General features: G+C 40.0%; 1 protein-coding gene across 2 annotated transcripts in view; it reads left to right on the top strand.

Annotated features, from left to right (window-relative positions):
* LOC140947316 (phospholipid-transporting ATPase IA-like) overlaps nt 1-17399 on the top strand; it is a 34999-nt gene extending 17600 nt beyond the window's left edge. For both annotated transcript variants that reach the window (XM_073396380.1, XM_073396381.1), the window contains exons 23-46: nt 1092-1161; nt 1637-1721; nt 1849-1988; nt 2311-2358; nt 2738-2828; nt 3885-3949; nt 4554-4631; nt 4852-4881; nt 4972-5054; nt 5695-5803; nt 6736-6813; nt 7387-7497; nt 7890-7964; nt 8367-8489; nt 8787-8865; nt 10159-10220; nt 11003-11059; nt 11151-11258; nt 11654-11742; nt 12389-12449; nt 12813-12856; nt 13292-13350; nt 13601-13644; nt 14485-17399. In XM_073396380.1, coding sequence (XP_073252481.1) covers nt 1092-1161; nt 1637-1721; nt 1849-1988; nt 2311-2358; nt 2738-2828; nt 3885-3949; nt 4554-4631; nt 4852-4881; nt 4972-5054; nt 5695-5803; nt 6736-6813; nt 7387-7497; nt 7890-7964; nt 8367-8489; nt 8787-8865; nt 10159-10220; nt 11003-11059; nt 11151-11258; nt 11654-11742; nt 12389-12449; nt 12813-12856; nt 13292-13350; nt 13601-13644; nt 14485-14538 — 1843 coding nt within the window. In that variant the 3' untranslated portion in view covers nt 14539-17399. The remainder of the gene's footprint in view (nt 1-1091; nt 1162-1636; nt 1722-1848; nt 1989-2310; nt 2359-2737; nt 2829-3884; nt 3950-4553; nt 4632-4851; nt 4882-4971; nt 5055-5694; nt 5804-6735; nt 6814-7386; nt 7498-7889; nt 7965-8366; nt 8490-8786; nt 8866-10158; nt 10221-11002; nt 11060-11150; nt 11259-11653; nt 11743-12388; nt 12450-12812; nt 12857-13291; nt 13351-13600; nt 13645-14484) is intronic.
* Nucleotides 17400-17616: the final 217 nt, after the last annotated feature.

Here is a 17616-nt window from a genome sequence, read left to right as displayed (position 1 = left end):
GAAAGGAGCGCAAGCATCAAGAAACTGAACAACAATAAATTAATAGGTGGAACAATAAACAAGACTTTTTGTTACTACAGTATTTCCCAGGATTTAGATTTTTTAAAAGGACAATGATAATTTATACGTTCCACAGTTACTCGCGCATCCGTCTTTACATGATTCCGGCTTCTCAGTGTCAATGATGACATTGCTTAATCTCAGTTTACACTTGAAATCCTACGGAACAGGGTGAAGAATGCTTGTCTTCTGGTCAAAACCTGATTAATTCTACCAGCAAATGTTCTAACTGTTTTTGAGGCCAGTTTGTTTTTGATGTTTGAACACACAAGTCACATTTTCTACCGGTTTACGGTCGTTTCGTTACAGCTTTGTTCAGTAATGTTCACCCAAAGTGTTTTTCTTGCTCACGCGCAAACTAAACTTGAAGTGATGATCAAAATTTGTGATAAATTTTTCACCGCTTTGGTTCGTATCGAAACGCCAGACTTTGTATGAAAACGGCCGGTTACCAACTCAGGGGCACCCAACGTCAGTTTTTGGAAAATATCTGTTCGGAAGACGATTTGAGATCTAGAATTTCGGAACATTTGTTGTAAATCTCTTACTTGCCTGCTTCTCCTAGGATTTTCGAACATCTAAAAAATGGAATAATTTCCCCATTTTAAACGGATTTTTACCCTAAAAAGGTCACCTAGAACTTTCGGGAACCTTTTTTCTGGGTGAAATGTTCGAAAAGGTAAGTTTTGATCTCTAAAATTTTCGGATCACTAGACTTTCAGCCAGGAAATCCGAACGGATGAAAAATTTTTAGGGGATAAAACCATGCCTATATCTACCGTTTAAATACTAAAATACGTTCAACAATGCTATGTTTAAGTGGTTTTGAACTATATTCTCGTTGGGTGTCCCTGCCAACTGACAATTTCTTGACAGCAATGGTCCCACAACCTCCCCCTAACCCACCCACTTGTTCCTCTAGTCCATGTCTGTGCAGAAGAATCGGTTATCAGGCACAATGTTTTCATAGTGAGTGGTGCTACCATTAGCACGGATCGGACAACTGAGGTATTTTATTATTGTGCTTACAGCACTCGTAAGAGGATGTCTGTGATTGTTCGAACTCCTGAAGGCAAAATCAAGTTATACTGCAAGGGTGCGGTAAGTAGTGTCACATTAAATTCTCCTTAAACCAAGTCCATCGTAGATTGCAAAACAGCCGTTTTTTGGTCTCAATTTATCGTTTTTCGCAAGGCGCGAAGCAGGCGACACTTCACCATTCTCGCGTTCTTGAGAAACGCAAAAATACGGATTGTTTTGTTAACAGTCAAAATCCTTTCAACGTTTGTCGAGTGTTTTGAAATGGTGTTGTTACTTGCTGACTTGTTATTCAGTCCCTCGATGTTGTAAGGATTTCAAACAAGTTATCAAGTGAATATTGACAAACGAGTTTTCTTTTTTCAGTTCCCGATCTTTTACAATTTCGTTCAGAGACATTTGTTTAGCTTGCTTATAACTCTCTTGTAACGTGCGATAGAATTTCACCCTACCAAGTTTTCTTTAGGGAAAAGTGGAATGTTCAAAAGTTTCTATCGCGTGGTGCACTTATAACTTTCATTGTTGTTTTTGTAAATAGGATACAGTTATCTTCGAGAGGCTACAAGAAAAACAGATGTACATGGACAGCACTGTTAAGCATTTGGAGGAGTTTGCTAAAGAAGGTAAGCCATTGTACTGGTCAGTAAACAGTTCAAAACATCCCTTTCAGTCAGTAGACAGCAAAAGGTGAATTGTCATTCAGGGCTCGTTCGATCGACCTTATTTTGGACGTTGTTTTTTTCCGGTCAGGTTTACGAACTTTGTGTATAGCAATGGCAGAGTTGGAGCCTGAAGAATTTCAGCGATGGAGTGACATTTATTACAAAGCTTCAACAAGCCTGGAAAATAGAGAACAAAATGTTGACGAAGCTGCAGAACTCATTGAAAAGGTGAGATGGCAGCTTCGAGCGGTGGTTCAGTTGAGTAGCCTTTAGAATGCACCAAATCATTCTAGCTCCGCAGAGGTGGTTACGGAATTTTCCACGGTGCTTTAGTATACGAGGGCTGCAGTGATGAAAACGCAATATTAGACAATATTGTTAAAAAAACAGCTTACACTGTAACACGCCCTTTTTCGAAATTCAGATGCATCCTTTTGAAGAAGGGGACCTTTATTTCAGGAGAGTGTTTATTAAACCCGTTTTTTTTTCGAAGCTGAGGTTATATGTAGTTCATTGTTCCCATTTTCCTGTTTTCGAATTTACTTAACAGAATTTGTTCCTGTTGGGAGCCACAGCCATTGAGGACAAGCTCCAAGAGGTACGCGTAGAGTAGTATTCTGTTGTTGTAAGTATCTCAACAAATCATTGTAATACTCGGGTGAACGTTTCTAGGTGGCCTTCATGCTGCCAAGGGTATTTTTGGCAAATTTTTCTGTTTGTTCGATATACAGACCATCTTTCTTCACCCTTGCAAAGCTAAAAGTACGTAACTTTGCAAAAAATAGCATTTTTTGAAGATCGTGAGCCACTTGAATTTAAAAAACTAACCTCAGACTGTTAACTTCTTGCGTTAAAACAAGGACTTTGACTGGGATGAACGTGTAACGTTATTGCCGTACGTCCCCGTGATGTAAAGAAGTATGCAACTCACCCTTGCAGAATTCTATTTACCTTGGTTTGTTCCCTTTCTTGTTTAGGGTGTCCCAGAAAGCATTGCTGCCCTTGCCGACGCAGACATCAAGATCTGGGTACTGACGGGTGATAAACAAGAGACTGCCATCAACATTGGTAACACACTGAAGTTGTCTCATTTTCCAATACCTTACGATGGTAGCTTTCAGTGCCAAAACAAGACCTTTAGTCAAAGCCTTAGTAGATATACTACTACCTTATTATAGGAAATTAACGCTCCATGAAATTAACGCGAATCGTTAAAATTCGCGTTAATTTAAGTCGCGTTAATTTCCGCGACTTTAATTAAGTGCAGCGTTAATTTCCGCGCTCTTAATTTCCAGTATTTTAACCCCAATTTTGGAACCTGTCCAGACATTCTTGACACCTAAAAAACATTAACTTCTTGCTTTCTTTCTTTCCATTTACCCTTTATTTTTCATCTTTCACAAGAGCTAAGGCGAAGGTTTACAATACTTCGAGTCCATCTTCATCGTTGTCGCTGTCAGAAGTGATGTCAATATCTTCTCCTTTGATTTCGGCCAAGATAATCGCGTTAATTTCCTTTTTATGAAATTCTGCCTCCTCTTTCGCGTTAATTTTCTTTATTCCAAAGTCGTTTGCCATTAAATTCGCGTTAATTTAAGTCGCGTTAATTTCCAATACCTTAATTTCATGGAGCGTTAATTTCCTATAATAAGGTAATAATAACCAAAGGTTACGGAGGACGGGCGACAACGATCGAAAGTAAAAACTCCTGGCGAAAACGCTTTTGAACCATCGCTGTGCTTTGCGTAAGTGTCACATGACAGCTGGTCAAAAAACGGGTGATAAGATTACGAATGATCGGAAGGTCGAAACGCGCGTGATCAAAGCGCGTTCTGTGCATTCCATACATTCTTAGCGGAAATCCAAACGAATGCTGGCTATATACATGCCACGCATGCGTAATAACAACCTGGAGATTAGAATTGCGGGCTCCTCTTGTCGCCCGCTCGCCCCTCCCCACAAAAAAGATGCTGGTAGTGATGCGAACAGCCTTGCAGACTAACGAAGATGTAAAAAACACATACAAAAACGAAATTTATGCTTCCAGTAATATTGTGGTGTAAGATTTGCTTCGCTCCCTTTCCTTGTAGCTTCTCGAAAATGCTTTGTTTTTATTTCCAACAGGTTATGCGTGTCGTTTGCTTACTGCCAAGATGAAGCTCTTGATCTGTGGTGAAGAAACGCTCGACGTAAGTTAAAGTTCTTTTAACCTGCCTACGCGGTCGTATTTTCGTTCGTTGCTGTAACTCAGCTTTCACACAGTCTCGAAAAGTCCTTGAATTTCACTTTTACCTGAAAAGGTTTCTGTGCAAGTCCTTGAAAAGTCCTTGAATTATCTTCAACTCTGAATGTAGTGCCCTGTAGTTTTTTAAGGCTTTTTGGTAGTCCGAGACCCGGAATACAAGTCATAGCTCAGGGAAGTTAATGGTGATTTACATAAAGCGTTTTTGTTTTATGTAAGAATTAACTATCAATTTCAGACAAGTGAACTGAAAAGTCTAAAGATGTTGGTGGAGCAAAGTCCTGTTAGAATGGACTGGGAATGTACATTTTTGGACAATCTGTGAAATTAGATTCCTTGTAGATGGTTCTTGAAAATCGAGTGTGGTCTTCGAAAGGTCCTTGAAACGTGGTTGCTTTTTTTGTATAAGCCTTGTAACAGTAAGTAAGGCTAAGTATTTTCTGGTAGAGAGAATCGGCGAAAATACGCCTGTGTTCGTTCTTGGTTTGTTCTCCTTCTCTATCAGCTGACAGTCTTTTTGAGCCTTTCTTTTTTATTTCAATGTTTTGTAGGGTACGCGAGAATGGTTGAATGAACATCTGCGAAGCATTGGCCGAGTATCATCGCACAAGAAACCGCCAAAAATAAGGGTAATATCACTATAGCAGTTGAATGTTAATAATTTCTGGTTCAAGACCCCGGCTCTTCATGTTAGCTTACACTATCACGTTTTCCTTGACATGGAGGGAAAAGTACCGATCCTTTTGCATACACTTTACCAAAGAAACTTGGGAAGGAAATTTTTCTAGGTGATTTGCTGGTTATTCTGTTTACATGATCGTGATGATGATGATTTTTTTTCCCTTTCAGGAAGATTTGGGTCTTATCGTTACCGGCAAGGTAATGGTTTTGTTTTAGTTGTGCTCCTGTTGCTTTGCCTATTTTGTGGTAAAATAATGAACCGCAATAATTATATTTTGTATTTACTAGACTCTCTTGCATGGATTATCAGACGAACTAAAGATGAGTTTCTTGGATCTTGCGCTCAGTTGCAAAGCTGTCATCTGTTGCAGGTTAGCGAATTACTCGTATAACATGTGCATGAAATTTTGTGAGGGGTTTAATTTGACGGATTTTCAATTTTGCGAGGCGAGAACATTCTCTGGCGACTCTGCATTTCAGAGTCGGTAACATTCAACATTTTCTGGTCAAAACTACTAGCTCGTAATTTTAAACCTACCGCTAACTGGGGACAATTAGTGGGTACTTACATGATATACAGCAATGTAGTTTGTTGCTGTTAATAAATTCTGCGAATGTTGGTGACAGAAACTGAAAATTCCGTGTATTTTTTCAGGTAGGGTACTTAAAACGTAAAACGATGAATATTGATGGATGTGATTGAAGATAAAAAAATAAGGGATGGTTGTTTTTTGTTTGTTTTTCCATTAACATTGCCTAAAACATTTACCAAATTTAGATCCCGTGAAAATTTCATCCACATTATCATTCAATCGAATGGTCAACCTTGTGACCGCCTTGTACAGCATTAGAAATTGAACACACTGCGGTAAAAATGCTACGTGCAGTATTTTTTTTGATAATAATTTATTTTAAATCAAGTGAACTAGAATAGCTGGATTTCGTCTACTGACTCAAACATAGGAACAAATAACTGATCTTTGTCTTAGTAAAAAACCTCTTATTTTCCAGGGTGTCTCCTCTACAGAAGGCTCAAGTGGTGAAACTCGTCAAACAACACGTGAAAGATGCCATAACTCTTGCTATCGGCGATGGAGCCAACGATGTGGGCATGATTCAGGTTCGGCTGTGATCAGATACGTTATCTTCCTGACCCGGTTGTTCAAACGTTGGATAGTGCTATCCACAGCATAAATCGTTATCCAGTGGATCAGTGTCAGTAGACCTGCACCGTTCTAAACCTCTTATTTCACTGGTCGCCTTTAATCTGCATTTCTACCTTATTATAGGAAATTAACGCTCCGTGAAATTAAGGTATTGGAAATTAACGCGACTTAAATTAACGCGAATTTAATGGCAAACGACTTTGGAATAAAGAAAATTAACGCGAAAGAGGAGGCAGAATTTCATAAAAAGGAAATTAACGCGATTATCTTGGCCGAAATCAAAGGAGAAGATATTGACAGCACTTCCGACAGCGACAACGATGAAGGTGGACTCGAAGTATTGTAAACCTTCGCCTTAGCTTTTGTGAAAGATGAGAAATAAAGGGTAAATGGAAAGAAAGAAAGCTTGTAGTTAATGTTTTTAGGTGTCAAGAATGTCTCGGACAGGTTCCAAAATTGGGGTTAAAATACTGGAAATTAAGAGCGCGAAAATTAACGCTGCACTTAATTAACGTCGCGGAAATTAACGCTCGACTTAAATTAACGCGAATTTTAACGATTCGCGTTAATTTCATGGAGCGTTAATTTCCTATAATAAGGTACTATTTTTAGGGATAGGGGCATTGTTATGTGACAATCCCTATTGTTTTCCCAGCTAATTAAAAACAATCTTTCAAATAGGTGCGGGATCGCCAGTAAGTATTACAGAATCCAATTGCGTTATCCAGTGGATAGCGCTATCCACCTTTTGAACAGCTACGGCCTGTTGTGTAGGCTGTAGCGAAATCAGTGGTTTTTCTGCAATACTAAAATGCTTTCTGTTATTTAACAAGAATTATCCATGAGGCAATTTTAGTTGAATGTTTGTTGTCATTTTGTCTTGTAGGCAGCACATGTCGGCGTTGGGATCAGTGGAGTTGAAGGTCTGCAAGCAGCCAGCGCTTCCGATTACGCCATAGCTCAGGTATAGTAATTTATTTAGATTTACCCAAGGCCAAAAGCGAAACTCTCGTGGCGCCTTTTAAAAAAATCTTTCTGAAGTAATTCAACTTTGCCGCCTTAAAAGGAACCTGAGCCTGTGATCAATTGAAAGCCAATTACTGGTCTGCGAGAACTTAAGAAAAAACACGTCACCTCAATGAGCTGTACACCTCAGGCCGCGATACAGTCATGTGATACTGGTCAGCGGATACCCTATTTTGACAACCAAAATTTCTTGGATGCATAGATAACGAAATTTTATTACCCATGGTGCTTTGCTATCAACTTACGCTAAGCGGTTTAAAAAAATTGCCTGCATTTCATCTCCATTGTGAAATTTTATTCACCAGGCAGAGAAACATTCATCAGCATTTCTTAACCAAATTTGGTGTAAATCGATGCAGAAGCACGACTCCGTATTGGTGGTCATCTGTGCCCGCATGACTGCACATTTAATTTTACGACAACGTTGAGTTACTAGGGTTTGTTTCTTCTTTCACAGCATTGCTTTTTGTGTTAAAAGGCTTAATGTATGTTTTACCTTTCTCTTTTATAGTTCCGTTATTTGAACAAACTACTGTTTGTCCATGGAGCGTGGAGTTATCAGCGTCTCGCAAAGCTCATCCTGTACTCTTTCTACAAGAACGTCTGCCTTTATGTTATTGAGGTGAGTAGGAGAGTACCATACAGTGCACTGGTAAGGCCTTCTTTTCGACGGGAAATCTCATTAATTTGAGGGGGAATACATTAGCGCTGATGACGTCTTATCCTTTTGTCCTTATCTCATGAATAAAATGCTGGAGAGTCTCGTTAAGTCATATGCTATTTTTAGGTGGTTACACCCGTTTGACAGGTTATTTAGTTAATTTTAGGTCGATAGCTTTTAGAGCAACAATCAAAAACCAAGACAATTATCGATGGAAAAATAATTTAAAAACGTGGATTGGTTCCGATGTTTTTCAAGAGTAAAGTTCGTCGTAGATGAACCTTTTGTATCATCAAAGGTCTGATTGCCCGGCGCACCCGCCTGATCTAATTGATCCTCACTTGTTCTTTCAGCTTTGGTTTGCACTTGATAATGGATTTTCAGGTCAGATCCTGTTCGACAAATGGTGCATTGGTATTTACAATGTGGTAAGTTATCCTTTGAGTTTCCTTGCGCGGTCAAGTCACAGACAATGTTAAAAGAAGAAAGAGTTTCTTAACGAGAAAGCGCAAAGAAAGAAATTCTACCCGATTAATTTTTCTCGGCATTCTTGCTCTTTAACTCGTGAATACCCTACCTAAAGGTATTTCACGAAGCTATCGCTGTGTGTTGAGATGGCTTATTTCTAGAAACGAACTCGTGAATACACGAAGCGTGTTTTGACCAGCACGTGCACGGCAGCCGCTATTTTTCTTGGGTTTGTCATTCGTATCATAAAATATTTATCTTATTGCATCACTGCTCTATTAATAAGCAAGGTATTCACGAGTTTGCAATAGTTTTTACTTCGATTGTTTGTACTCTGACTATTGTTCTTTTCTTAATTCCAGGTTTTCACATCAGTTCCGCCTCTTGCTATCGGGTTATTTGATCGCACTGTATCTTCTGATAGCATGCTAAAATATCCCAAACTGTACAAGGCGTCACAGAATGCTGAGATATACAACAGCAAGGTACGGATTGAATTAGATCAGGTTTCGGGATCCCACAACCTTATAGTAGGAAAGATTAGCGCGGTTGGTTGTAGTGTGCGGCCTTCTGGGATCAATTTAAGTTTCTGGGAAACTGCCCACCTACCCCTCCCTTAAATCAACTTTAACACTTACTTCTCACTTAGGGCAAAATGTTGGGTTAGGGGAGGGGTAGGTGGGCAGTTTCCCACAAACCTAAATTGATGCGCCTTCTGTGTGGGAGGTGATCCCGAGTTCGATTCCCATGTGTGACGGCTAATTCCGCGTGTATTTTTGCAGGTGTTTTGGATGTGGATCGCACAGTCGGTTTATCATTCTTTGCTGTTGTTTTATTTACCCTGCTTTATGCTTCGACATGGTGAGTGTAGTGCTCTTAACTGACAGCCAAACTTTGCATTTGTAATTTATAATGGTAATAGGACTGAGTGCAGTTCGATTCGGTCTGTAGTCATACGAGCTGATAAACAAAATCGTACGACCACGTAGTGGGAGTCCGATTTGTTTAATCGCAAGTATGATTACAGACCGAATTGGACGACACAAAATTCTGTTACCAATTAATCACAACTATAACAAAGGTTATGTTTTAAGATATTCCGAGAGTGTTTGCCCGCAGTGAAAAAAAAAATAATAAAAAACATTCAAGTGCGCGCGCGGTGGCGCGTGCTGTCCAATAACCTAGGCATAACGCCTACTGTCCTATCACTGTGCACTGTGTAGGCATTTTGACGTCGTAGTAGTGAGTGATGGCAAAGAAATGTACAAAAAAAGGGATGCTGCACGTGCAGAGTTGTTGTTTTGCTTATTAAACCTATGACTTTTTCGACGTTCTCGTTGCCGTTACGGTCGTCGTTGCTAAAGCTCCCTATTAACGTCGGACGTAAACGCTAACGTCTGATGTTCGGTCCAGTCAAACTCATTATTTTAACGTCGGACATTAGAACTTACGTCTGGCGTTATGTTTTACGCAGCTGATGTCAGGTTTTTTGGAGGTTTTAACGAATTTCCTTCTTACTTCTGACTAGACCTTATTCACGACACCCACCATCATCGCACGCGCTTTAGAATTGATAAAGGGGAAACAAATACGAGTAATCGCGGTCGGGTTTGTTTATTCTCTCAAAACATGAGGACGATTTAATGGTCATGCAAACCGTACAGTTCGAGTTTTGCCAAGTTTTAGATCGTTAGCGCATGCTGTGAGGGCATTTACTGCTTCCAAAAAAGTAATAAAGATTATTTCCTCCCATTAACTTGGCATTATCGTCCTCAAGATAAAAAGTTCTTCATCTTCTCTAGACAAGTGCTCGACCGCGATTTGTTTGCCCCCCTGGGAAACCACGTGATATTGCTGTTATTCCATCAGTCATTAACCCTTTAATCCCCAATATCTACATACAAATTCTCCAAACTGATCTCTATACATTTCCTTTAAGAATTAGTTAAAAGAATTTGATAAAAGATCGAAGTATTTTCTCGTAGGTGATCATTTTATAAATTCTCATAACCTCATCTCATGACAATGTATGGATATCGTTAGGAGAAAATTAATGTTAGTCACTATTGGGACTTAAAGGGTTAAGCGCATGCAAAGATAGTGGGTATCGTGAATAAGGTCTATTCTCATTTCTTTTGTTGTTTGTTTTTTCAGAGGCTCCGTTTAGCAGTGGAGTAGTAGTAGGCGAGTGGTTCTTGGGAAATGTCGTGTACACGGTATGTTGCACACTGAATCAGACATCATTCAACGTTTGAAACCTTTCAAACGTATTGTATTTAATCGTAAGAACAGGTATGAATTAAGAATAAGTGAGAACAACTTATATCAGCGGCCACCTTTACAAACACGTAGGTATTGATGGGGTACAATGCCACGTGGCCTTTTATTTATCAGGTAACAGATGAAAGATGCAAACGACTAAACAATCGCAATGAAGTTTTTTTTATCCCGTCAAAATGAGAAATCAGCCTATTTGCAACATGTAAAAGGTAAAATGTAAAAGCGCACACGAGCCAAAGGCCCGAAAAAACCGGAGTTTATCCCGGTTTCCTTATCATGAAGCATGGCTAGGAGTACTGCTACTCCTTCCGCACGGAGTAAAGTACCTTATCTAAGGAAACAACGCGACGGGCGAGGCTTGAACCCCGGACCTCCAGATTCCAGATTCGGAGCTCGAGGTGTTAACCGTTTGGTCACACACGCCTCCCCAGTAAAGAACGAGTTTGGCATCATTATTGTTTACCAGTAGGATATTGCAAACAAAAACGAGATAAACGTATAAATGATCACAAATCTATTTTTTGCTTTTACCGTTCTTTAAAAATTTTTCATCTTTTTTGTAAAATAGACTGAATAGCCGAACTCGCCACGATTTTTAAGCTGTTTTCCCTCGAGAAACCACGTGATATTGCTTTTATGCCATCAATCCTCACGCACATGCCCGGAAGACGAAAAGTATCTTCAATGAGTAAGGTCTTTCTGATCTCTTGCTCTACAGCTTGTCGTCATAACCGTTTGTTTAAAAGCCGGAATGGAATTGGACACTTGGAACTGGGTATGTGGAAAAACAGTGATTGTCTTCGCTTTTAATGCCTTTCCAGTAAAGGAAGACTTTAATCTACGAGTTTTTCTCTTTTTTTTGACAGCTCTGTCATGTGGCCATATGGGGCAGTATTGCCAGCTGGTTTATTTTCTTGCTAATTTACTGTATCCCTGATATAGCTTTGTACATCGCACCTGATATGATTGGCCAGGTATGTTTATTCAGTCTGCCAACGTGGGTCCATTGTATGGGCCACCGAAGAACGAAGAACATGATTAAGTGGTTTTACAAATAATTTAAATAATTTTAGAACTTTCGTTCAGCAGTCTGTTTCTTAGAAATACTCGCATAGCCTGTTTTCTTTAACCACGCTTACTACCCGTAATTCTTTCTTGTGATTCGTATATTCATCATATCATCGTCGTCTTTCATGGGTTTTTAACGAACCAACTCAAAGACCAGATCCCAGTTGGCTTGTTAGCTCAGTTGGCAGAGCCCGTACAAGACTGAATTTTTCAGGCTTTCTTTTCGCAACTGCAAAAGATACGTCTATAACTTCTTCTTTAAATTTAACGCTTACGCTTTACCATTGCTTTTGTGTTGTAGGATCGTATGCTATACTCATGTGCGGTGTTTTGGATTTCTCTCTTTATTATACCCATGATAACTCTCCTTGCGGACTTCCTTTACAAAATGTAAGTGGAAAATTCATTTTTTCTGTTCTATAAGTTTTGTCTTACTGCCGTCAAAAGTCTATCAATAGGCCACCTCCGAGTTCCAAAAACCCACATTTTAAAAATGAGGTCAAGTGCAAAACCTTTCTTGTGAAAATTAGTCTTATTTACATGAGAATGAAAAATCATTTCCATATCAAAGGCTGAGCGCTTAACCTCGTTTTGATACAGAGGCCCGGGGGAACTCTGAAATGGCCTAGTGTTGTGCTCTTGTTAATATTACTGCAAAGGATGCTTTTAAAGCTTTTTAGTGCAGAAGCAAACTGGAACCGGTTGAAAACAGTGTCATTTGAGGTAATAATTTTTTTTGTCAGGATGCAAGAACCGAATTGTATTAGTTTTAAGAAGAGTCCCCGTTCAATGCGAAATGGAAAAAAATAGTAAAATAGAAGCCTGCCCTGTCAACTTTTGGCACTTTGATATTTATTCTAAAAAATCGTTGGAGGTTGTTGTCAAGTTATATCGATTTTTTGAAAGGTATTCTAGTAACATTAATAAGGTGTAACTGAGGCATGTTCTCTTCGTTTGTTGTAATGGAAATGTGAACCACACCTACTATTTTCTCCTGCTAGCACGTAACTTAAATAATATTTTTCTATCTCGTTAGATTTAAAAGAACGTTTTTCAAGACGTTGATGCAGGAAATTCAAGAAGTAGAAGCTGAGCATGTAAGTTGAACCAGTTGATCGATGCGTAAGCGTCTTCTTCGTAGCCTTGATTCCAGATGATCAGATAGAGGGGACGGCATCAAGAGGCTGTTTGTTCTTCCGCTCTCCATTTTGTGCCACTCGCCATTATCTATTAACGCTTATTTCTTTTCAAGCTGACCTCATTCGTTTACTACGTTCACCTTTCCCCCGGCTCCGTGCGCTTCCGGCTCTCTACGTTTTTCATTTTCACTTCGTATTTTCCTTGGGCCGCCCCACTTAAATTTTCCTTTTGTGTTGATCCTCATAAACGTATTTCTAGTTTTTTGTAATTTTATATTATTTTCATTGATTATAAATTATATTATAATGTTTTGCCTCCAGGGAGATCCAAGCCGGCTCATAAAATCCGATCATGCAGTCCACAAGTAAGTACAGTGTGCTCTATGGTGTTAGAATAACAATTATTTGGTAACCTCGCCTCCTGCTTTTTGAATTCTCCCACAACCGCAATGCGTAGCAAATGAAAGAGGCACGGATGGAGAAACGGGGCAATTGTAGTTTTTTAAAAATTGTTCAGCCCAACAGCTCATCTCTTTATCTGTTTATACCTTTGGTTTACTTGGGAAACGCAATATTATGTCAAGAAGCTGCCATTTTGTCATTTACAACTAACTCTTATGTTTCGCCAACACTAAATAGCTACTAAGTTTTACAGCGAGCAACTGTCAAAACTAAACAATATGGACTTAACGGTACTTTGACAAAGCTTTGTTAACAATATTGTGGTCGCTATGCTGAATGATGTGTGCGTCCATCTTTCGGAAGCACTATTATTTACGTAGTGATCTTTTCATTTACAGGCAAATATGGACTCGAGACGAAGCGTTTGAAGATAGAAAAGACCGCGGAGCCTCTGCACGTAAGCGTTTTGCCTTTGTTCGGCTTCTAAATTTGCCTTTGTCTTTTTTTGAGCGACTTCGACGCGTAAAGCACTGACCGATGACCTAACTAAAACGGACTTTTAGAAAGTCGTAAATTTTACCTTACCCGCTCTAATGCCTCTGACTTTACCCATCTAATCAAGACACACTCTGTTAACCAAAATTTTTAGTTTTAGTAAGTTTTTCTTGTTGTACCAACATTTCTTGTTCTTTTCTTTTTGGCTGCAGTCGGTTTTGCGTTTTCTCAAGAAGAAGATGCACGAGTAGGACAGGTTTGTAACTGTGCATGCTCTTCTTTGATTTTAGGCTTAAGTTTGTTTGCACAGATTTTGTGTTAGATCCTGGTCAAACTCGTCTAGTTTCATATGTGCCGAAACCAACGTTAGTTGGCGATTTCTGTTGTTGTCGCTCATTAGCATAAGGTTCGGCACAAGTGAAATTAGACGTTTGACCCTGGCCTTGATGACATAAACAAAAAATGTGAAACAATACCAAATTATGCACAGAGGCACACGTACCAACTCCGCGGTATGGCCAGTACCTTACGCATGCGCGGGTACAACCATATCACCTCGGCAGTGGCAGCCATGGACAGCTGTTTCGCCCTTATTGGGGCTCATCAACATGGCATAGCCGTCGGGTCAATATAATGATCCGGGGAACCCGCGTATACCCTTCACTGCCGAGGAAAGTGCAAAACACTCCGTTTATAAGGAGAAGACTTCCCCGGGTAGAAGAGTCACTCGCCCACCCAAGCTACCCTGGGCGGGCAACCTTTTTCCTACGTTGCCTGAAAAAAATTGCGAACCGTTTACCTGAGAAACAAAAAGTTGGCTCGGCTAGCCGGGCCAGCCTTTCTCCATATGAACATTTTGCCTCGACAAGCCGGGTCAACTCGAGACTATCAGATAGACAATCAGGGCGTGCGCGAGCGCTGTTTTCAACTCTTGGCTGGGGCAGAGGTGTCAACTTTTGGAGACCCTCTTTTTTTCCGGGTCATACAAACGGGTCCTTTTCTTAACGACGCACAAAATAAAAATAAGACCGATTCTGCCGTAATTTTTTTGACCAGTTATCATCAGTTGATTGTTTGTGTTGTTTGTTTGTCGCAGGCTGAACTCATCCGTCGTTATGACACAACACTAAAGAAGCCTCGAGGAGACTAAAACCAAACACGTTATGATCTTATTCTTCTCTTCCTTAGCCCTTTCACCCCTATATTTAACGATAAAGATACTCTATTTGGCTATGTAAATGGAATCTTCACCCTGCAGCGGCTTGCTTCATTTTGACGTACTCAAAAAAAAAAGAAAAAACTCGGCATGAATCGATTAAGATCTTTGTTGAGCATGCGCTCCATGTCGCTAGAATACGTTTTCGAACCCAGGCCTAAGAGCCGTGCACTTTGTACAGCGGGCTCAGTTGTGACCATTGGTTTGACGAGAGAAAACAAGATTGACTAGTCCAGAAGTTCAGGTTACGGCGACTTCAAAGGCTTGACGCGATTCTTGAGAGCAGAACTTCTTTTTCTCCTCCTCGATCAAGAAGAAGGTAAAAGGAGGCCCTGCTCACAGGGTGCAGAATCTTTATTTGTGGCGGATCCAGGGGAGGGATCCGAGGGACCCGAGGGACCCCCCCCCCTTCTCCCACTCACCCTTGTTACCCTTGTTTTTAGACCAAATTGAGGCCCGAAGGGTTGAAAAAAAAATTTTTGGGAACGGACCCCCCTTAACTCAGAGTCTGGATGACCGGGGCTCCCCTTATCTGAAGGTTTGGATCCGTTACTGTTTATGATATAGGCATTCAATTGTGACCTCTTTAGTTCTTATTTCATGTGTCGGGTAGCTTGTTTTGTTTGTAGTTCAGAAACTTGAGACTGCAAAACAAAACCCTATGATATGCGCATTCAAATGAAATCTCTTCAGTAGTTATTTCATATGGTTTCCTCTCTTTTCGTGGTTTTACGAAATATAATTTGGCATTTGGCTGTTGAATGCAGGGGTGAAAGAAAACAGTTTTGAGTTGTATATAATTATTTTGGTGTCATTATTTTTCTTATGAAAGTCCGTTTGTATTATTTGAAATTCCGCCTGTTTTGTTCAGGAAAAAATTAAAACTCCGAAAAATTAGTGAAAAATTATTTAAAATTTTGAAAAGTAGGGAGTATTCTCTATATTAAGATAAAATTTCTTTTGTGGTCGATTTGATTGTTCTGTGTTAGCACAGAACGGAAATGTGGAAGTAATGGCAGCTTCAAGCAAGTGCTCGATTGTTAGTCATTTTAGTGACAAAATCTTCGGCAATATTTTATTTTGGTATTCTTGTGTTCATTTGAAGTTATTTTTTTACCCTGCGTAGTTGATGGAATTGGCGCTGCTCAGAATAAAGCGAAGCACGGAAATGGGTGCGGTGCTCTTTCAAAGCCCTTTGAACTCGGCGATTCCTTAAAATGTCGAAGGAGAATATTTAAAACACAGCGTTTCGCTTTAAGTTTGAAACAGAAAACTGTTATCGTGCATGTATTTAACTGTTACGGAACAGCGCCTCTTGAAGTAGCTACTTTTTCTGCTCAACTCCTTTAGACTAGGAAGTCATAGATAACAGCATTTCCTCTGTACGAATGCAGCCTTCTTTCCTCGGTCCTCTCCACTCGGGGCGTTTCGCGGGATCGGGAGAAAGCCCCTCCCGCAAAACGTCCCTATACCGGCTAGGAGCGAGACTGAAAAGACGGCTGTATTCGCGGGTTGTTGACTGGTCTGCTCGTGCTTGATCAGTTTGCTTAAATTGTCTTGGCATTGATTGCCAGTATACTATTACTACTGGTTTGCCTTCGTTGCCTTTTTTGTATATATATATTTTTTATGAAAAATTCTCACATATTGCTTCCATCGGTCACTTCTTTCCACGTTCTTAATTGTTGCGTTAACTTTCTTTTATTTACTTATACAATTTTTTTTAATTTGACGAAATCAGTTGCCTCTGGGTTAGGTTCTGTGGACCGTGATATATGATGAACAGAACATTAGGGCCATTTATACGAAGAAAAAAATAAGACGCGAACTGTACCATTTATACGAGCATGTCTTATCTAATAAGACGCTTCTTAGCTAAGCCGCGTCTTATTTTAGACGAAATGTGCCGTTTATACGGAAAGTTCGCGTCTTATTTAAGACGCGTCTTATTTTTTCTCGTATAAATGGCCCTAATGTGTCTCCTATCCTCACAAAGAGCCGATAGTTGTTTACAAGATAAACTATAAGTGATTCAATTTTATCTTTGGAAAGCTTTCCTTCCGCCTCATTTCACCCATCTAATTTGTCGGGAGGATTCGTTAAGGCTTCTCCGCGCACTTGCATAGCACGAATTGACCTAGAGACGAGGCTGCCTTTCCTCAGCTCGTTACGTTCAGTCGACAGGCTTAATTTCCAGCCGCCCACAAGAAAGGTGTTACTGGATGACGAGGGGGAGGGAAGGGGGGAAAATACTCCACCCTTCAATTCCCCTTACTCAACCGGCAGTCAAGCGTTTAACGAAATTCACACTAACCCAACTATTACTGCACGAGGTAATCGCCAATGAGTTTTTTCCTCCGTTTTATGTTCGCCGTAGTACAATGACGTACAACGCACTCTTGCATCAAAGATAAAATGGAGTCACAATACAGTAAAAACCAGTAAAAACCTGTTAGGCTAAAATTTTCCAGTTAAGCCCCCCTATACAAGAACCTGTTTTGCCTGAAATTTAGAACAGGTTCTTATTTTCTCAAGATAGGTCAACATTCAGAATCCTCACATGGGTGCCTAAGGAATGAGCTGAATACCAGTAAATACTCTCAGCTACTGTGTATTTTTTTCTTCAGAAAACAAGAACCTATCTAAGAACCTAACCTGACTGTTTTGGCTGACTTGGGAAAGTGCAGATTCTTAGTTGGGGTTTTTACTGTAGGCGTAATCTTAATCTGTATTTCCCTACAGTATTTCCCTAAGTGGAATGTGTATGCAGACATTAATAAATGAAATTAACCGTAGCAGTATCGTCTGTGTTTTTGTTTTTGTCATGGTACATAGAACGGGTTAGCTACTCCTGGAAAATTCGATTGAGGGTGTGCTAGATCCTTGTTTCGCAAACCTTGTCCATTTTTCAGGAACCCAAACCATTTGGCGCCATTCGCACCGATTTTGCTTTTGGGAGTCCTTCCCAACATTAGCGCTAGTTATATTTATGCATGGTTCACTCGCACCGTG

Source organism: Porites lutea, chromosome 9, assembly GCF_958299795.1.
Source record: "Porites lutea chromosome 9, jaPorLute2.1, whole genome shotgun sequence".
NCBI classification, from domain to species: domain Eukaryota; kingdom Metazoa; phylum Cnidaria; class Anthozoa; order Scleractinia; family Poritidae; genus Porites; species Porites lutea.
This window is presented reverse-complemented; position numbering and strand designations above follow the sequence as displayed.